The sequence below is a fragment of the Pristiophorus japonicus genome, chromosome 14 (assembly GCF_044704955.1).
Source record: "Pristiophorus japonicus isolate sPriJap1 chromosome 14, sPriJap1.hap1, whole genome shotgun sequence".
Lineage (NCBI taxonomy): Eukaryota > Metazoa > Chordata > Chondrichthyes > Pristiophoridae > Pristiophorus > Pristiophorus japonicus.
The window spans coordinates 105,377,841-105,399,426 of NC_091990.1; the positions used below are offsets into that span (position 1 = coordinate 105,377,841).

General features: G+C 46.0%; 1 protein-coding gene across 4 annotated transcripts in view; it reads right to left on the reverse strand.

Moving 5' to 3' along the window:
• lrrc56 (leucine rich repeat containing 56) overlaps positions 1 to 21,586 on the reverse strand; it is a 259,560-nt gene that overhangs the window by 63,033 nt on the left and 174,941 nt on the right. For all 4 annotated transcript variants that reach the window (XM_070898582.1, XM_070898580.1, XM_070898581.1 and 1 more), the window contains 2 exons: positions 13,520 to 13,697; positions 12,989 to 13,171 (listed from right to left, as the gene is read on the reverse strand). In XM_070898582.1, the coding sequence (XP_070754683.1) occupies positions 12,989 to 13,171; positions 13,520 to 13,697 (361 nt within the window). The remainder of the gene's footprint in view (positions 1 to 12,988; positions 13,172 to 13,519; positions 13,698 to 21,586) is intronic.

Genomic DNA, 21,586 nt, shown 5'->3' on the forward strand with positions numbered 1-21,586 from the left:
GCTGACCATGCCGGGATGGCTCCTGTTGCTGATCTCCCAGTGCCAAAATCACCAGAGTTTGCCGGGTCAGCGGGAGCACACCCCCTTTGCAGGGGACAGGAGGGACCTGTGACTCTAGGGGTGCCTGTCTGTGTTCAGCAAATCCCCACAAGGCCAGCAACTGTCTCCACCCAGCTCCCCCTTGGCCCCTTCTCCAAGGGGCTCGATCCAAATTATTTTCTGGCCCCTTGGTACCGTTAGTCTTGTGAGAGGACACCCTTGCTGTAGTGGATTAGCGTTCATCTTATATTCCCAATTTCCCTTCCATTTGGAAGAGACAATAAAGTTGGGATGTCTTTCCCGTATATTTTTGATTGAGAAATTTTTTTTTTTAATAGCAGACCTTAAGAAATGATTTTAAAGATTGGGATCAGAATAACCGATGGGTGACTTGCTCACAAACAGCTACCTTTTCGAAACCTCTGTGGTGCACCATGGGCTTCACTTAAACTCCGAGGAACTAGATGTGACAGCTTCCCCAGTATCCGCTTTTCCAACAAACCTTTTTGTGTAGCACATATTGACACAATGCTCATCGTAGTTATTCCTGGTCTGGACATTTTTTTTTAAACCAAAAAAAGCTGAGCTAATTCAGAATTCTCTGCACTTTTTGAGGTCGAAATATTTAGGCCTTGCTCACTTTGCTACTTTATTATTTTGTTTGCAATGACATTGGGCTCAATTTTCCCCAATGCCGTTTTTTGGCACATTGCAAGAGTTACCCCAGCTTTTTCTGGCCCCGACTGCTCCAAAAAAAAAACTTGCAAATTTCCCTGTTCTATTTTTTCAAATTGGCGCAGCGCAGCCTGTCCTTTAGCCTCGGGGGAGGGGAGGGGGGGGGGGGGGGGGTGGGTGGAGCCAAATGTCTGCACTGAAAAAACGATGCTCCCCCTTCTGTGCATGTGCAGAAAAAAAAGGCCGTTTTTTACATGACTGCTATGGGCGCGCATGCCCAGTACAGCTCCCGGTCTGCATTTGGCCATTTTTAAAGAGCCAATTGTGTGTGAGAACTTTAATTTACATTGGAAAAATCAGACCTGCAATACAAGATGCAACATGGCTCAAGGACCAAGAATTTCTCAAAGGATGAAGTGGAGACACTAGTTACTTTAATTGAGAGCAGATGGCACGAGCTGGATACCAGCAGCGATCACATAAAAGTTTCACCAAAAGAAATGAAGAACCAATTTGCAGAAGATTACTGTGCAATGGTGACCACCCCGAGGCCAGTGCAAAAAGAAGTGGCAGGATCTTGGTCAAGTAGTTAGTGTAAGTAATATTTTCATTTATTCAATGGAATTGCAATTGTAAATGTGATCATCTGTATAAGTCCCACCCAGCAGAAAGACACCCTCTCTAAAAAGTTATATTTTCATCTTTGCAGAGGAAGGTGGCACACAATAAAAGGTAAAGAACTCGAACAGGAGGAGGCCCGGAAAATCTGCACCCCGGTACCGACACCCTTGGAAGAGAGGGTCGCTGCTTTGATGGGTCCTGCCTGGAGAAAAGCAACCACAACTGCAAAAGTTGGGCCCACACTCGAGGGAGAGGATAAGTCCTGCAAATTCCACAGTCTGGCTTTGCTAAATATTAAGTACTGCGCAGGCTAGCCATGCTTCGGTTCATGGGGATGTCTCCGTCAGCTACACTTCGGTTGATACAATGTGCTATCATTCATCGTGGTCCTTCAAATGAGCCTGCTGCCTGTGCTGTGTGAACCTACTCATGTTACTCTGCCCACCTCCTCTGCTGCTAACCATTTGTCTGGTCTGTTATATTTTGCAGAACTTGAGGCCAACCCTGACGAGGCTGAAGCCGATGCAGAAGAAAATTCAGATGCGGACGAGCCTGAAGAGGAGAACATCTTCCAATCCCACCTTCCAGATCAAGAGCATGGTGGTGAGGGGGAGGGGCATGGGGAGGGGATGGCTGAAGCGTCCACTGTACTCTCACTCTGGAGCTGTCCATTGAGCTGCCAGGCCCTTTCATGAGTGGCACGAGTGTTGGGACATTCCATAGTTTCTCATATCCGAGGCTGCGGATTCCAGTGGGGTGCAGCGAGGCACACCCAGGGTCCCACCGTCCGAGGCTGCGGGTCCCAGTGGGATGCAGCAAGGCACACCCAGGGCCCCATCGTCCAAGGCTATGGGTCCCAATGGGATGCAGCGAGCCACACCCAGGGTAAGAAGGGGAAGGAGAGCTCGACAGCACTCTCCTGAGGTGCAGGATCTAACCGATGTGGTTCAGATGACGGCAATGAGTGCGGAGAGCATTGACCTTACGCGATCACTCCTGGTCATCATCAGTGGGGTGGCTGATGAGGTATCGGACTACACGAGAAATGGAAACACTGTCCGGGTACATGAGGGAGGGAATGTCGCAGGCAGCTGATAGAATATCGGTGCATATGAGTGAGGAAATGTCGCAGGTAGCTGATGCACTGTCAGTGAACATGAGGGAGGAAATTTTGCAGGTAGTTGATACACTGTCGGTGAACATGAGGGAGGGAATGTTGCAGCGAGTTGAGACACTGTCAGGGCACATAAGGGAGGGAATGACAGAGTTAGCTGCTGCAATAAGGGAACACGCCCAGACCCCGCGCCCATTGACAGAATCAACTGCCACTCTAATCCCCAGACCAGCCTCTGAAGAGGCCCAAGCCGGGTCTTCCAAATTACCGCCTGCACCCCACCCCCCATACCCCATCATGATGTCCACATTACCTGAGATGTTCGAAAGAATAAGCTTGGTACCAGCCCGAGAAATGCTGCGCCACCACCTGCGGGCAAGGGTGGAGTCAACAAGACCAAGTGCAGCGGGCGGTCTTAGAATAAGGTGGAGGAGAGATGGGTGCAGCCTTTCTTTGCTGTTGTTGTTGTTGATGTTATTATTGTTGTTGCTGTTGTAACTGTTCTCAAATTTAAAGTTTTCTTTAAGTTATGTAAATTTACAAGTTTAAAAGTTTATAAGTGATCTTAAAGTTTGTAAGTGATCTTAAAGTTTGTAATTGACCTTAACTGAAAACTTTAAAGTTTGATAGAAGAATATTTTTATTAAAGTTAAATACAAACAAGTGTTAAACTTTTGAATAAAATATATTTTAAATTATAACTGAATCAGTTCCATTATTTGTTCCATTATTATCACAACTTTTTAAACTAAAGAACAATTTCCATTATTTGTTCCATTAACACAACACAACATTACAGAACAGGTCCAAACAGTAAGCATGGTCCATTTGGAATAGTTGCCACTGAGCCTTCAGGCAGCAAAGCATTCACGGATGAGCTGCTGGTGCAAGGCTCGAGCAATCGTTAAAGGGGCACGATGGCCCGCCCTCCTCCACCGTCGTGCTCCAGGTTCAGGTAGTTGCATGGCTTCCTCGTCCTCCCCCTCGTTATCTGCATCTTCCTCCTCATCATCAGCCATTATCACCTCAGGTGGGTCTTCTACTACCAGCTGCTGCTGCATGATGGCTAAGTTATGCAGCATGCAGCACACAACAATGAACTGACCGACAATCTCAGGGGAGTATTACAAGTAGTCTCCGGAATGGTCCAGGCATCAGAAACGCTGTTTTAAGATGCCAATGGTCCTCTCTATTATGCTGCGCATCGCAATGTGCGACATGTTGTATTCCGGGTCAGCTTCCGTCCGGGTTATGCGTAGAGGCGTCATGAGCCAGGTGGCGAGGCCATACCCTTTGTCTCCCAGCAGCCAGCTCTGCCCTTCTGACTGCTGTTGAAACATGGCAGATATAACACTCTTGCGTAGGATGAATGCATCATGGGTGCTGCCAGGGTATCTCGCAGCAACTGACATGATGCGATGCATGTCGTCACACACGAGCTGCACATTCATGGAATGGAAGCCTTTTCTGTTCCTATACATCTCGGAATCCTCCAAAGGTGCTCGCAAGACGATGTAGGTAAAATTAATGCAGCTCTGTACCTTTGGGCAGCTAGCAATCCTGGAGAAGCCCATAGCCCTGTCACACATTGCCTGGGCGGTCATGGGGAACTTTATGTAGTCATTCCTCCAGGCATATAGTGCAGAAGTCACCTGTCGAATGCAGATATGTGTTGCATGTTGAGAAATGGCGCACACATCCCCAGTTGTGGCCTGGAATGATCCAGATGCATAGAATGAAAGTGCAGCTGTAACCTTCACTTCAACTGACAAAGCAGTCCTCCTGACACTTCTAGGTTGCAGGTCTGATTTTACTAACTCACAGATCTCAGTTACAACTTCTTTGCGGAAACACAGCCTTCTCACACAGTCTGCATCACTCAGGTGCCGGGAAATGCCTGTCTCGATATACCCGACATGGCTAAGGCCTCCTGCTCATCATCCTACATGCTCTGAGGTTCCTCACGTGATGACGTCGAATCAATCGTCTCCTCCGCAGATGGCTTGCATGAGGTATGACATTGTCAGTATTGCCCCCATGATTAAATTGTACCTTTGCAAGAAGTTCAAAACAGCAGGACAAAGTTAAAGCTTCTCTCCTCTCTCTCTCCTCAAGGTCAACGTTCTAGTATGGACCACACGCTGGTCTGCGCATGCACAATAGGCTTGCTTAGAACAGGAAGCTAAGCATTCAAATGAGGACATTCGGGGCAAAGAAGTCTAATGTAATTCTTTAATTTTTGATTTTTTTCAAAGTACCACTCCACCACTGACCGAACGTCTCCTCACTGGGCTCGAGGATTGGCCGGCAGAATCGCTCCCTTGCCCGGACACAGGTGCTCGGAAATACCGCCCCCGCCCACCCCCCGCCCCTGAACTTCTTTTGAAGCCGAGCCCCGAGCCTGTGTTCGGGCGAGGGACCGATTCTGCCAGCTGACACTACGACTCGTTCGGTGATGGTGTGGCACTTTGAAAAATATCTAAAATTAAAGAATTGCATTAGACTTTCATTTTCTCCGTTTTAAGTTTGAAATAAATTAAGCTTCATGATGCATATTTAATGTGTTCTTAACTCCCTCCAAAACTTTGCATAAAAACAAAGGCGTCTTTCTGCGCCGATTTTTTAATGTGCGCTGGTTTTTCTTAAGTGCCCAGAAGGTTTTTTGGGAGTGGTCACATACGCCGTCCTAGAAGAAATGTAAGTTGGCCAACTTTGGAGAAACTTGGATATTATAATTTAGGCCAAAAGTGGTGCACGCCAAAAAAACGGCGCAATAACTGGGGAAAATTGAGCCCAATATCTTTTTGCCATCTCAGAACGTATATCAGGGGCAGTAGGAGATTCTGGGTGGCTCGGGGTGCACTCTTATTTTACTTCGTAACATCAAGTGCAATAACATCTCTGAAGTTACGCGACTGAAAAGAGCAGAGAATGCTGAAAGGTGCAGAAGATATTAGAATCATAGAAACATGCAGCATAGAAGGAGGCCATTCGGCCCATCGAGCCTGTGCTGGCTCTTTGAAAGTCCCACTCCCCCCTGCTCTTTCCCCACAGCCCTGAAACCTTCTTCCTTTTCAAGTATTTATCCAATTCCCTTTATACAGTTACTATTGAATCTGCTTCCACTGCCCATTCACGCAGCGCATTTCAAATCACAACAACTCACTGTGCAAAATAAATTCCTCAGAAAGGAAGTTATAACTTTTATAAAACACTGGTTTAGCCTCAACAGAAGAATTCTGTCCCATTCTGGGCACCGCACTTTAGGAAGAATTCTGAAAAGGGAGAGTGAACAGCCAGTTGTCGTGGTGCATATAGGTACCAACAATATAGGTAAAAAACGGGATGAGGTCCTACGAGACGAATTTAGGGAGCTAGGAGTTAAATTAAAAAGTAGGACCTCAAAAGTAGTAATCTCAGGATTGCTACCAGTGCCACGTGCTAGTCAGAGTAGGAATCGCAGGATAGCTCAGATGAATACATGGCTTCAGGAGTGGTGCAAAAGGGAGGGATTCAAATTCCTGGGGCAGGTGGGATCAGTACAAACCGGATGGTTTGCACCTGGGCAGGACCGGAATCAATGTCCTAGGGGGAGTGTTTGCTAGTGCTGTTTGGGAGGAGTTAAACTAATATGGCAGGGAGTTGGGAATCTATGCAGGGAGACAGAGGGAAATAAAATGACGTCAGAAGCAAAAGATAGAAAGGAGAATAGTAAAAGTGGAGGGCAGAGAAACTCGAGGCAAAAAACAAAAAGGGCCACATTACAGCAAAATTCTAAAGGGGCAAAGTGTGTTAAAAAGACAAGCCTGAAGGCTCTGTGCCTCAATGAGTATTCGGAATAAGGTGACTGAATTAACTGCGCAGATAGCAGTTAACGGATACGATGTGATTGGCATCACGGAGACATGGCTCCAGGGTGACCAAGGCTGGGAACTCAACATCCAAGGGTATTCAGAATTTAGGAAGGACAGACAGAAAGGAAAAGGAGGCGGGGTGGCGTTGCTGGTTAAAGAGGAAATCAATTGTAAGGAAGGACATTAGCCTGGATGATGTGGAATCGGTATGGGTGGAGCTGCGGAATTCCAAAGGGCAGAAAACGCTAGTGGGAGTTGTGTACAGACCACCAAATAGTAGTAGTGAGGTTGGGGACAGCATCAAACAAGAAATAAGGAATGTGTGCAATAAGGGTACAGCAGTAATCATGGGTGACTTTAATCTACATATTTATTGGGCTAACCTAACTGGTAACAATGCGGTGGAGGAGGATTTCCTGGAGTGTATTAGGGGTGGTTTTCTAGACCAATATGTCAAGGAACCAACCAGGGAGCTAGCCATCTTAGACTGGGTGATGTGTAATGAGAAGGGACTAATCAGCAATCTTGTTGTGCGAGGCCCCTTGGGGAAGAGTGACCATAATATGGTAGAATTCTTTATTAAGATGGAGAGTGACAAAGTTAATTTGGAAACTAGGGTCCTGAACTTAAGGAAAGGTAACTTCGATGGTATGAGGCGTGAATTGGCTAGAATAGACTGGCAAAGGATACTTAAAGGGTTGACGGTCAATAAGCAATGGCAAACATTTAAAGATCACATGGATGAACTTCAGCAATTGTACATCCCTGTCTGGAGTAAAAATAAAACTGGGAAGGTGGCTCAACCATGCTAACAAGGGAAATTAAGGATAGTGTTAAAACCAAGGAAGAGGCATATAAATTGGCTAGAAAAAGCAACAAACCTGAGGACTGGGAGAAATTTAGAATTCAACAGAGGAGGACTAAGGGTTTAATTAAGAGGGGGAAATAAGAGTACGAGAGGAAGCTTACAGGGAACATAAAAACTGACTGTAAAAGCTTTTATAAATATGCGAAGAGAAAAAGATTAGTAAAGACAAACGTAGGTCCCTTACAGCCGATTTAAAATGGCGAACAAAGAAATGGCAGACCAATTGAACCAATACTTCGGTTCTGTCTTCACGAAGGAAGATACAAATAACCTTCCGAATGTACTAGGGGACAGTGGGTCTAGTGAGAAGGAGGAACTGAAGGATATCCTTATTAGGCTGGAAATTGTGTTAGGGAAATTGATGGGATTGAAGGCCGATAAATCCCCGGGGCCTGATAGTTTGCATCCCAGAGTATTAAGGAAGTGGCCCTAGAAATAGTGGATGCATTGGTGATCATTTTCCAACAGTCTATCGACTCTGGATCAGTTCCTATGGACAGAAGGGTAGCTAATGTAACACAACTTTTTGAAAAAGGAGGGAGAGAAAATGGATGATTATAGACCGGTTAGCCTGACATCAGTAGTGGGGAAAATGTTGGAATCAATCATTATGGATGAGATAGCAGCGCATTTGGAAAGCAGTGACAGGATCGGACCAAGTCAGCATGGATTTATGAAAGGGAAATCATGCTTGATGAATCTTCTGGAATTTTTTGAGGATGTAACTAGCAGAGTAGACAAGGGAGAACCAGTGGATGTGGTGTATTTGGACTTTCAAAAGGCTTTTGACAAGGTCCCGCACAAGAGATTGGTGTGCAAAATAAAAGCGCATGGTATTGGGGGTAATGTACTGGCGTGGATAGAGAACTGGTTGGCAGACAGGAAGCAGAGAGTCGGGATAAACGGGTCCTTTTCAGAATGACAGGCAGTGACTAGTGGAGTGCCGCAGGACTCAGTGTTGGGACCCCAGCTCTTTACAATATACATTAATGATTTGGATGAAGGAATTGAGTGTAATATCTCCAAGTTTGCGGATGACACTAAACTGGGTGGTGGTGTGAGCTGTGAGGAGGATGCTAAGAGGCTGTAGGGTGACTTGGACAGGTTAGGTGAGTGTGCAAATGCATGGTAGATGCAGTATAATGTGGATAAATGTGAGGTTATCCATTCTGGGGGCAAAAACACGAAGGCAGAATATTATCTGAAGGGAGGCAGATTAGGAAAAGGGGAGGTGCAACGAGACCTGGGTGTCATGGTTCATCAGTCACTGAAAGTGGGCACGCAGGTACAGCAGGCGGTAAAGAATCAAATGGTATGTTGGCCTTCATAGCTAGGGGATTTGAGTATAGGAGCAGGGATGTCTTAATGCAGTTGTACAGGGCCTTAGTGAGGCCTCACCTGGAATATTGTGTTCACTTTTGGTCTCCTAGTCTGAGGAAGGATGTTCTAGCTACTGAGGGAGAACAGCGAAGGTTCACCAGACTGATTCCAGGGATGGCTGGGCTGTCATATGAGGAGAGACTGGATCAACTAGGCCTTTATTCACTGGAGTTTAGAAGGATGAGAGGAGATCTCATAGAAACATATAAGATTCTGACGGGACTGGACAAGTTAGATGCGGGAAGAATGTTCCCGATGTTGGGGAAGTCCAGAACCAGGGGACATAGTCTTAGGATAAGGGGTAGGCCATTTAGGACTGAGATGAGGAGAAACTTCTTCACTCAGAGAGTTGTTAACCTATGGAATTCCCTGCCTCAGAGAGTTATTGATGCCAGTTCGTTGGATATATTCAAGAGGGAGTTAGATATGGCTCTTACAGTTAAGGAGATCAAGGGGTATGGAGAGAAGGTGTGAAAGGGATACTGAAGGAATGATCAGCCATGATCTTATTGAATGGTGGTGCAGTCTCGAAGGGCCGAACGGCCCACTCCTGCACCTCTTTCCCCCAACTCAATGTTTGAATCCCTCCAATCCGGTTTCCGCGCCTGCCACAATATCGAAACGGCTCTTATCAAAGTCACAAATGACATCCTTTGTGACGTTGACAAAGGCAAACTATCCCTCCTCATCCTTCCTGACATGTCTGCAGCCTTTGACACAGTTGACCACTCTATCGTCCTCCAACGGCTCTCCACCATCGTCCAGCTGGTCCTATTCTTATCTATCTAATCGTAGCCAGAGAATCCTCTGCAACGGCTTCTCTACCCGCCCTCGCATCATTACCTCTGGTGTCCCCCAAGGATCTATCTTTGGCCCCCTTCTATTTCTCATCTACATGTTGCCCCTTGGCGACATCATCCAAAAACACTGTCAGTTTCCACATGTACGCTGACGACACCCAGCTCTACCTCACCACCACTTCTCACAACCTCTCCACGGTCTCTAAATTGTCAGACTACTTGTCCGACATCCAGTTCTGGATGAGCAGAAATTTTCTCCAATTGAATATTGGGAAGACCAAAGCCATTGTTTCCAGTCCCCACCACAAACTCTGTTCCCTAGCCACCGACTCCATCCCTCGATTTCAAAATTCTCATCCTTATTTTCAAATCCCTTCATGGCCTCGCCCCTCCCTATCTCTGTAATCTCCTCCAGCCCAAAACCCCCCGAGATGTCTGCACTCCTCTAATTCAGCCCACTTGAGTATCCCTGATTATAATCGTTCAACCATTGGTGGCTGTGCCTTCTGTTGCCTATTCCCCAAACTCTGGAACTCCCTCCCTAAACCTCTCTGCCTCTCTACCTCTCTTTCCTCCTTCAAGATGCTCCTTAAATCCTACCTCTTTGACCAAGCTTTTGATCACCTGTTCTAATTTCTCCTTATATGGCTCAGCGTCAAATTTTTTATCTCATACTACTCCTGTGAAGCACCGTGGGATGTTTCACTATGTTAAAGGCTCCATATAAATACAAGTTGTTGTTAGAGCAGGGAAGGTTAGGAGGAGATTTGATAAAGGTGTTGAAAATCATGAGGGGTCTAGACAGAGAAGCTAAAGAGAAACTGTTCACATTGGCGGAAGGGTCGCGAACCAGAGGACACAAATTTAAGGTGATCGGCAGAAGAACCAAAGGCAACAGGAGGAAAACCTTTTTTACGCAGCGAGTGGTTAGGGTCTAGAATGCACTGCCTGAAAGGATGGTGGAGGAAGACTCAATCGTGTCTTTCAAAAGAGAGTTGAATAAATACCTGAAGGAAAAATATTTGCAGGGCTCCGGAGAAAGGGTGGGTGACTGAGTCAAGCTGACGTGCTCTTGCAGAGAGCCGGCACAGGCTCAATGGGCCGAATGGCCTACTTCTGTGGGGTAACCTTTCTATGATGCCACATAAAAGGCACAAGATAAAAGTTCACGAAGTTGGGGCAATATATTAGCATGGATAGAGGATTGGCTAACGAACAGAAATCAGAGTCGGGATAAATGGCTCATTCTCGGGTTGACAATCAGTAACCAGTGGGGTGCAGCAGTGACCAGTGCTGAGACCCCAACTATTTACAATCTATATTAACGACTTGGAGAAAGGGACCGAGTGTAACGTAGCCAAGTTTGCTGATGATACAAAGATGGGAGGAAAAGCAATGTGTGAGGAGGACACAAAAAATCTGCAAAAAGACATAGACAGGCTAAGTGAGTGGGCGAAAATTTGGCAGATGGAGTATAATGTTGGAAAGTGTGAGGTCATGCACTTTGGCAGAAAAAAAAATCAAAGAGCAGGTTATTATTTAAATGGAGAAAGATTGCAAAGTGCTGCAGTACAGCGGGACCTAGGAGTACTTGTGCATGAAACACAAAAGGTTAGTATGCAGGTACAGCAAGTGATCAGGAAGGCCAATGGAATATTGACCTTTATTGCAAGGGGGATGGAGTATAAAAGCAGGGAAGTCTTGCTACAGTTGTACAGGATATTGGTGAGGCCACACTTGGAATACTGCGTGCAGTTTTGGTTTCCATATTTACTAAAGGATATACTTGCTTTGGAGGCAGTTTAGAGAAGGTTCACTAGGTTGATTCCGGAGATGAGGGGGTTGACTAATGAGGAAAGGTTGAGTAGGCTGGGCCTCTACTCATTGGAATTCAGAAGAATGAGAGGTGATCTTATCGAAACGTATAAGATTATGAGGGGGCTTGACAAGGTGGATACAGAGAGGATAGAAACATAGAAAATAGGTGCAGGAGTAGGCCATTCAGCCCTTCTAGCCTGCACCGCCATTCAATGAGTTCATGGCTGAACATGCAACTTCCCTTCCTGCTTTCTCGCCATACCCCTTGATCCCCCGAGTAGTAAGGACTTCATCTAACTCCCTTTTGAATATATTTAGTGAATTGGCCTCAACTACTTTCTGTGGTAGAGAATTCCACAGGTTCACCACTCTCTGGGTGAAGAAGTTTCTCCTCATCTCGGTCCTAAATGGCTTACCCCTTATCCTTAGACTGTGACCCCTGGTTCTGGACTTCCCAACATTGGGAACATTCTTCCTGCATCTAACCTGTCTAAACCCGTCAGAATTTTAAACGTTTCTATGAGGTCCCCTCTCATTCTTCTGAACTCCAGTGAATACAAGCCCAGTTGATCCAGTTTTTCTTGATAGGTCAGTCCCACCATCCCGGGAATCAGTCTGGTGAATCTTCGCTGCACTCCCTCAATAGCAAGAATGTCCTTCCTCAAGTTAGGAGACCAAAACTGTACACAATACTCCAGGTGTGGCCTCACCAAGGCCCTGTACAACTGTAGCAACACCTCCCTGCCCCTGTACTCAAATCCCCTCGCTATGAAGGCCAACATGCCATTTGCTTTCTTAACCGCCTGCTGCACCTGCATGCCAACCTTCAATGACTGATGTACCATGACACCCAGGTCTCGTTGCACCTCCCCTTTTCCTAATCTGTCACCATTCAGATAATAGTCTGTCTCTCTGTTTATACCACCAAAGTGGATAACCTCACATTTATCCACATTATACTTCATCTGCCGTGCATTTGCCCACTCACCTAACCTATCCAAGTCACTCTGCAGCCTCATAGCATCCTCCTCGCAGCTCACACTGCCACCCAACTTAGTGTCATCCGCAAATTTGGAGATACTACATTTAATCCCCTCGTCTAAATCATTAATGTACAATGTAAACAGCTGGGGCCCCAGCACAGAACCTTGCGGTACCCCACTAGTCACTGCCTGCCATTCTGAAAAGTACCCATTTACTTCTACTCTTTGCTTCCTGTCTGACAACCAGTTCTCAATCCACGTCAGCACATTACCCCCAATCCCATGTGCTTTAACTTTGCACATTAATCTCTTGTGTGGGACCTTGTCGAAAGCCTTCTGAAAGTCCAAATATACCACATCAACTGGTTCTCCCTTGTCCACTTTACTGGAAACATCCTCAAAAAATTCCAGAAGGTTTGTCAAGCATGATTTCCCTTTCACAAATCCATGCTGACTTGGACCTATCATGTCACCATTTTCCAAATGCATGTTTCCGCTGAAAGGGGAGATTAGAACTAGAGGGCATAATCTTAGAATAAGGGGCCACCCATTTAAAACTGAGATGAGGAGAAATTTCTTCTCTCAGAGGGTTGTGGATCTGTGGAATTCGCTGCCTCAGAGAGCAAAAAATTTAAGACAGAAATAGACAGTTTCTTAACCAATAAGAGAATAAGGAGTTATGGAGAGCAGGCAGGGAAGTGGACCTGAGTCCATGATCGGATCAGCCATGATCATGTTAAATGGTGGAGCAGGTTCGAGGGGCCTATTTCTTATGTTGTTATGATTGCAGTACTTCAAAAGAGGTTAATTATAGAAAGAACTGGACGTTTCTCTACCGTGTGTTAGGTCGCTCGCATCATCTTGAAGCCTGGTATCAGGAGCTCCTGCCCGGAAGGTGCCAACAGGAGAACCTGAGGATAGTCTCGCAGCGCTCTGTGGCCTCTGGGGAGTTGCTGGTCTTCGAGATGAACAATTCTTGTGCTGCCGAGAAGCTGGCCTCCCAGGGGTTATACTATCACCTGAATGTTTAAGAAACAGTTTGCATTTACAGAAGACTATCAATATGTATTCAAAACAGGTTTTTGTTTAAGAAAAGACTCATATTGCAAGGTAATCAAATTGGGTTTTGCACAGATTTCTGTACACAGTATTCCAATCAAATATATTCCACATCACACTCAACATTTAAATGCTCCAGGCTAAAGTGTATGGTTGTATCGAACTTTAAAAAAAAAGAGTATCCATTTTACTGGCAATTTGATGGTCTATTACCTCTTCCGTGTACAGATATTAACAGCGTGAGTAAGTTGTTACAAGATGGGTGTTTGTGGTGTTTTTAATAATCGCTTGGGAGTTATTTCACAGACCTAGATTTTCAAGATCCTCAGCTGAGATGCCATCCTTAATGGCTTCCTTCACAATTAGCCAATCCTTATTGACGGTACTCTTAGACTGAATGCAGGTCTCACTCACAGGAATGTCGTCCAAATACTTCAAGTGTGGGATTAGCTTTTTAACCGTCTCCCTGTAGTTACAATTTGAATCCTGGGGTGGTGGGGGAAAGACACAAATTACGATTACTTTCATCGTGATTAAAATTAAGTTTCAATTTTCATTAAAAATGTCAAAGATAATTCAAAGTGTTCAAAGTTCTTCATAGATTAATTTTTCATCAACAAAAGCATTTATAAAGCGCCTGTTAAAAAAAAAATTCCCAGGTGCAACAATGAGGTGCAAGGGAAAGATACAAATGATAAAACAAGCTCCGCAGTGGGTATGTACACGTGTGGTCCAATGCAAACCAGCAAGATGGTGAGCGGGAAACTCCTTGGAGACACTGTACCGGCATAACTTCGGCGGAAGTGTGGCAGAGCGGGACAAGGGGCGAGGGATATCCAGTCATTGTGTTCCATTCCCCTGGTCTGGACGGAGCTAAGCTAAACTTAATCTCTGAGGGGCTTAATGCAAATGGTATGTTGGCCTTTATTACAAGAGGATTTGAGTATATGAGTGAAGAGGGCCGAAATTGGCTCCCGACTAAAAGTAGGCACACCTACTGTTTTTAAAGAGTGGAGCGATTTTCCTGGTTTTCACCTTCCGGTCGATGCTGAGGGGCGGAAGTGCCGTTGTGGCTGGGCAGCTGTCGCTCTGTGTCATCGGCACCACAGAGGAGGGCCGCTGCAAACTCTGCAGCCACTTTAGTGGCGCCCACTGTGCTACCAGGGAAGGTTTCGGCCGGGCCAGCAGCTCAGTACCCAAGAGAGGGTACTGGGCTGCCTGTTGGCAGCTCCGCCAAACCCGTGGCCACCATTGTCGGGCCTACCTTGGAGTCGGTCGACAATTCAAATAAAATGGAGGCTCCAGCAGCGCGCCCTCCCCTTTAAGGATGGACACACCGCCCAGGCACACACAGTTTCCCGCAGGGGAAAGCGGTCAGTGGCACCGACTGCCGGCGGCGCCATTCTGTGGGGCAATTTCCCACACATCAATATCCCCGCGGGGCAGAAAGGGGGTTGCCGCCGGTCTGAAGGGGGTCGGCATGTGACGGGCACCAGGCGGTAATGGGCCTTAAGGAGGGAGGCAATTTTGGCCCTAAGATGTCTTACTGCAATTATATAGGGCCCTGGTGAGACCGCACCTGGAGTATTGTGTAGGGTGTCGGTCTCCTTACCTAAGGAAGGATATACTTGCCATAGAGGGAGTGCAACAAAGGTTCACCAGACTGATTCCTGGGATGGGGGGATTGTCCTATGAGGAGAGATTGAGTAGACTAGGCCTATATTTTCTAGAGTTTAGAAGAATGAGAGTATTCTCACTGAAACATACAAAATTCTTACAGGGCTTGACAGGCTAGATGCAGGGAGGATGTGTCTCCTGGCTGGGGAGTCTAGAACCAGGGGTCAGTCTTAGAATAAGGGGTCGGCCATTTAGGACTGAGATGAGGTGAAATTTCCTCACCTCAGAGGGAGGTAAATCTTTGGAATTCTCTATTCCAAATGGCTGTGGGGGCTCAGTCTTTGAGTATATTCAAGACAGAGATCATTGGAGGCAGTTCAGAGAAGGTGCACGATGTTGATTCCTTAGATGAAGGGGTTATCTTATGAAGAAAGGTTGAGCAGGTTGGGCCTATACTCATTGGAGTTTAGAAGAATGAGAGGAGATCTTATTGAAACATAAGATTCTGAGGGGGCTTGACAGGGTAGATGCAGAGAGGATGTTTCCCCTCATGGGGGAATCGAGAACTAGGGGGCATAGTTTCAGAATAAGGGGTCGCCCATTTAAAACGGATATGAGAGGAATTTCTTCTCTCAAAGGGTCGGGAATCTTTGGAATTCTCTGCCCCAGAGAGCTGTGAAGGCTGGGTCATTGAATATATTTAAGGTGGAGATAGATTTTTGAACTATAGGGGAGTCAAGAGTTATGAAGAGCGGGCAGGGAATTCGAGTTGAGGTCAGGATCAGATCAGCCATGATCTTATTAAGTTGGCCATTTGGCTCGAGGGGCCAAATGGCCAACTCCTGCTCCTATTTCTTATGTTCTTACATTCTTAAACTTTACAAAGTGATCTTTTGGTGATTCTTGAATTGCGGGCTTAAACTTTCGACTATGAATACAAGTTGCCACAGCAATAACCAGGTTGAAGCAGTATTTTCTTGTTGTATACTCCTCCCCTTCTGCTGTAGTTTCTTCCCTTCAAAATGTAAATTGATCTGTCCTTAAAGCATCAGCAACATCTGCAAGTACACCGCAATAGCAAATAGTTTCTGGCCCTAGTCAACACCCGATGCCCATTATACAGCGCCTTTAATATTAGGACAGGTGACCTAAAGCTTGGTCAAAGAGGTAGGTTTTACGAAGCGTCTTAAAGGAGGAGAGTGAGGTGGAGAGATTTAGGGAGGGAATTCCAGAGCTTAGGGCCTTGGCAGCTGAAGGCACGGCCGCCAATGGTGGAGTGATTAAATTTCGGCACGCAATTCCAGCCATCTTAGAGCACTATCATCACCAGCAGGCAAAGCGTATAGCCCCCATAGTGCGCAGGATTAGATTATGCGGGACATGGATTGTATTTGTCTGCAAAAACGCTTGTTGTTGTCATGAATTAGAGGAGCGCTCTCCCTGTTTGATGCAGTAAAGCACCCCAATCCATTTGAGATGCGAAATCGGACGGCAAGCAGCAGCAGAATAATTCGGGAGTGAAATCCGAATATATAGCCGGAGATGGCTTTAATGAGACTTTTGAAGATAGTGAGAGAGGTAGTAAAGGAGAGGGGTTTAAGGGGAGTATTCCAGAGTGTGGGAGTAATATGGCTGAAGGTCATGATCCCAAAAGGTGTGAGAGGCCTATCCTCGTTTGATGAAACTATAACAAAATTTGAAGATGAGATTCATTTCGCAACAAATATTGGCCATGTGTCAGCCAATATAAAGCATTCTGCGAGTTCATTTGTCTTTGTTTTTGTACAATTGCATACGCATCATTGTTTAAATGATCGTTGATGTTTTTGCCTGGTGCTGACACCGCTGCTGCTCATCATCATCATCAAAATAGTCAGTCGCTCGGAATCAAGGAAGACTTGCTTCCACTCTAAAAGTGAGTTCTCAGGTGACTGTACAGTCCAATGCAGGAATTACAGTCTCTGTCACAGGTGGGGCAGACAGTGGTTGAAGGAAAGAGTGGGTGGGGAGTCTGGTTTACCGCAGGCTCCTTCCGCTGCCTGCGCTTGATTGCTGCATGCACTCTGCGACGAGACTCGAGGTGCTCAGGGTCCTCCCGGGTGCTCTTCCTCCATTTTGTGCAGTCCTGGGCCAGGGACTCCCAGGCGCTGATGGGGATGTTGCACTTTATCAAGGAAGCTTTGAAGGTGTCCTTGAAACGTTTCCTCTGTCCACCTGGGGCTCGCTTGCCATGTAGGAGTTCCGAGTAGAGCGCTTACTTTGGGAGTCTCGTGTCGGGCATGCGAACGATGTGGCTCCCCAATGGAGCTCGTCGAGCGTGCTGGGGATGTTGGCCTGAGCGAGAATACTGACGTTGGTGTGTCTATCCTCCCAGTGGATTTTCAGGATCTTGCGGAGGCAGCATTGGTGGTACTTCTCCAGCGCTTTACGATGTCTGCTTTATATGGTCCACGTCTCTGAGCCATATAGGTTTTTACGGCTGATCTGCTCCTACACGGTCTCCACTGGAGCTGGCTAACGAGAGGCACAAGGAGTCGCCAGACATGACCCTACCCCCACTCCCCCACTCCGATTCCTTCTCTCCCCCCACCACTACTCCCACGTAGGGAGTCACTGCAGGCTCCAGTTGCCGATGCTCAGCTCGGGAGCTAAGCTGCAGAGAGTAGACAGCGAACCTACAAACATTTGCCCTCTGGCTCAGCTGGTCATCAACATCGAGCACGATGTTTCTTAAATTGACAACGCACAAGAAAAATCCTGGTTGATCTTTTATTTGAAAGACTCATGGAGATATCATGCAATATTTTCCTTGCACTAAATAGGGAATTCAGCAGAAACTTCTTTACGCAGAAAGGGATGAGAATGTGGAACTCACTACCACAGGGAGTGGTTGAGGCGAATAGCATAGATGCATTTAAGGGGAAGCTGGATAAACACATTAGGGAGAAAGGAATAGAGGGATATGTTGATAGGGTGAGATGAAGAGGGGTGGGAAGAGGCTTGAGTGGTGCACAAACGTGGGCATGGACTGGTTGGGCCGAATGGTCTGTTTTATGTGCCGAATATCCTATGTAAATAATACTGTTAAATATCATCACCCAGATCTGCAGTGAGTTGTAACCTGAAAACAGGAATTACAGGGCAATCTGGTATTAAAGATCGATCTCACTGTCGCTGGGAGAGCGAAAGTAAAATTTTTTAAAAAGCTTCCACTGATTTCCATGATCACATGTGAAACGATTCCAGGTTATTTCACTCACACACGGAGGAGTTTCGACACGTGAATGACAATTTAAAATTTGTGGCATTGGGAGGACCAGCAGCCAAGGTGAGGACGAATAGTATAGGCGAGGATGACTTGGTATGGGGTAAGATATGGCAGCAGGGATTCGGATGAGCCGGTGTATAGAGGGTCAGAGCCCAGCCAGGAGAACATCGGAGAATGTACATTCACAGCTTTTGGTGTTGTGGGAATGGCAGGAAACTGATTGGAGAAAGTCAAACATAGATCAGCGGGAGCGAAGGGTATGGACCTGGGAGGCAACAACATATTCAAGGATTAGAAACAGAAAATACTGGAACTACTCAGCAGGTCAGGCAGCATTGGTGGAAAGAGAAACAAAGTTAATGTTTCGGGTCAGGCTCTGACGAAAGGTCACAGACCTGAAACAGTAACTCGGTTTCTCTCTCCACCGATGCCGCCTGACCCGCTGATTGTTTCCAGCATTTTGTGTTTTTATTTCAGATTTCCAGCATTCACATTATTGTGCTTTTGTAACATATTCTAAGACCTTGGAGAGGAAATGGAAGGTTGAGATGGGGTGGTATTTAATGAGGACAAAGGGGTAAGGGTTGGATTGGGAGTGAGCGGAGATGTTGGTGGTTTTGAAAGGGAGAGGGGCAGTGCCTGAAGAGAGGCGATCATTTATGATATCAGCTAGGAAGGGAAATTGGGTGATCAGTTTAGTGGGAATATGTGTGTGGGCTAGATGTACACATTAGACAGTATTAACTCACAAAAAGTTCCAAATTCAAATTCCTTCTGGTCAGAATAATTGGGCTGTAAATTGCGGCCTCTCCGGGTGAGATCGATGCACTTGTGGACTGTCAAAATGTCTCAAAAGAGTTTTAAAAGATATAAAAATTAAATGTTATCAATAATTGTTATATTAAAAACCCAGTCCATTACGGCAAGTTTATTTTTTACCCCTTTTAAAACATATAAAAACACTTCAAAACATTTTTTTTGTCTAAAACATTTAATTAAATTTAAATATGTGTGGTGTTATTTTTATTTATTGTGTTGTGTTTCTGTTTTTTGTGGGTATTCCCATTGATAGTAAAGGGAGCTTGTGCACAGGGAACTCAACCATTATTATCAATGAGAATACTCCATGTTCATTGGTGGTTCAGGCCCATGTGATCCCACGTTCCTGGGATGTGTGGGCCCCGACGTTGTGTTGCACATCGTGGCCAGACACATCGTGGCCTCTGACTGCAAGTTTACGTTCCTCCAGGACCACCAGGCACTTTCGTTCCACTTGCAGGAAGCCTCCAACCGCAATTTCTGGGCCAATATTTATTGTGTATTAATTATTCATTGAATTCACGACACAAATAACTTTTAAAAAACTCAACCGGAGTTCCAAGTCATACACCAGCTGGAACGGACTCTATGTTTCTGGCTGCACTACTCCAGACTCAGCCACCATTATCACACACCGGTTGTTTTCTGGATTGCAAGCAAGGTAACAAAGACCCTGCTACTGATAACCTACAGCACACTTGCTGTAAAACTGCAGTAAGCTGCTGAAGGGAGATTTTCTGCTTCATGGATCAGCAAATGGTACAACCCTATCCTGTGATTTTTCAACCAACAATTTCAGTGTACGTAGAATCATAGAAATTTACAGCATGGAAGGAGAGCATTCGGCCCATCATGCCCCCCGGCCGACCAAGAGCCATCCAGCCTAGTCCCACTTTCCAGCCCTTGGTCCGTAGCCCTGTAGGTTACGGCACTTCAAGTGCACATCCAAGTACTTTTTAAATGTGGTGAGGGCTTCTGCCTCTACCACCCTTTCAGGCAGTGAGTTTCAGACCCCACCACTCTCTGGGTAAAGACATTTCCCTTCAAATCTCCTCTAAACCTCCTGCCAATTACTTTAAATCTATGCCCCCTGGTTGTTGACTCTCTGCTAAGAGTAATAGGTTCTTCCTATTCACTCTATCCAGGCCCCTCATAATTTTATACACGTCAATTAGGTCACTGTACGAGGCTGTGGGAGTTCACAATACGCGCTCCTGGCAGGTATCAGGAGCACTGGAACAGAAAATCTCCCCCAGTATGTCAATCATCATTAAACACATTGTTACAACAGTGTGAGCCTTGTGTACAGCCGCTTTATTACTACAATTACTAGCTAAGTAAAACCTCCAAGAAACGATGCAGGCCTTCGAGCATATTTCAGCTTTGGTGCGCTCTAGTGATAGCTTAGTCTTTTGTTGAGCCTTTACAAAAATTGTGAGGAAAGTTTTGCACAAAAAGCTGTGGGTTTAGTTCAATATAAATTTGGGTCAGTAGCTTTCCCATGTTACATCGGGCAGGAGCTACGTTTAATTACTTCCCGCTATCCTCAGATGTACAACAGTAAAACAGATAGCAGCCTGGCAACACTAGTAGCCGAGGAATTAATTGTGGGCCAGATGGTAGCAGGTGTGAATTCCAAGGCTACCTGTCTCATGCATCTTCTAGATGGCTTCGTCGAAGCTGGGGAGAGAGCTTGCACAGCTTGAATTACAACCTGTGCCAGACAACAGCAGAGAAGCAATAATAACAAAGAAATATTACAATATTCTTTGAGTAGAATAGCACACACCAACGTTTCTCAATCCCAGTCCAGAGACTGGAGCACATCAATCTGGGGTGACATTCCAGTGCGGTACTAAGGGAGCGCTGCACTGTCGGAGGGGCAGTACTGAGGAAGCGCTGCACTGTCGGAAGGGCAGTACTGAGGGAGCGCAGCACTGTCTGAGGGGCAGTACTGAGGGAGCGTTGCACTGTCGGGGGGCAGTACTGAGGGAACGTTGCACTGTCGGAGGGGCAGTACTGAGGGAGCGTTGCACTGTCGGAGGGGCAGTACTGAGGAAGCGCTGCACTTTCGGAGGGGCAGTACTGAGGGAGCGCTGCACTGTCTGAGGGGCAGTACTGAGGGAGTGCTGCACTGTCGGAGGGCTGTCTTTCGGATGCAACATTAAACTGAGGCCCCGTCTACTCTCTCATGTGACCGTAAAAGATGCCATGACACTGTTTCGAAGTAGAGCAGGGAAGTTCTCCCTGGTGTCCTGGCCAACATTTATCCCACCTTCAACATCCTTCACTAAAAACCTTTGACCTGGTCATTATCACATTGGTATTTATGGGAGCTTGCTGAGTATGTTCCTACATTACAACAGTGGCTACACTTCAAAAATACTTCATTCGATGTAAAAGACGTCCTGAGGTGGTGAAAGGGTCTGTAGAAATGCAAGTCTTTCTTTTAGCAGAAGCATTCTGGAATGTATGTTTGGCCATTCTCAGGAAACCGTAATAAAAATAAATCATAAAGCAGAACCTGAAACTAAAAATTCAGAGCCTAATGGGGCTTTATGAGGAAGCGTACAGACTATCGCTGATTTTTGAAAAATTATAAGCAATTACTGAACACGTTCTTAAAGAATCAAAACTTAAGAATTTCAGCTCATTTGGTACTTAACGTTTG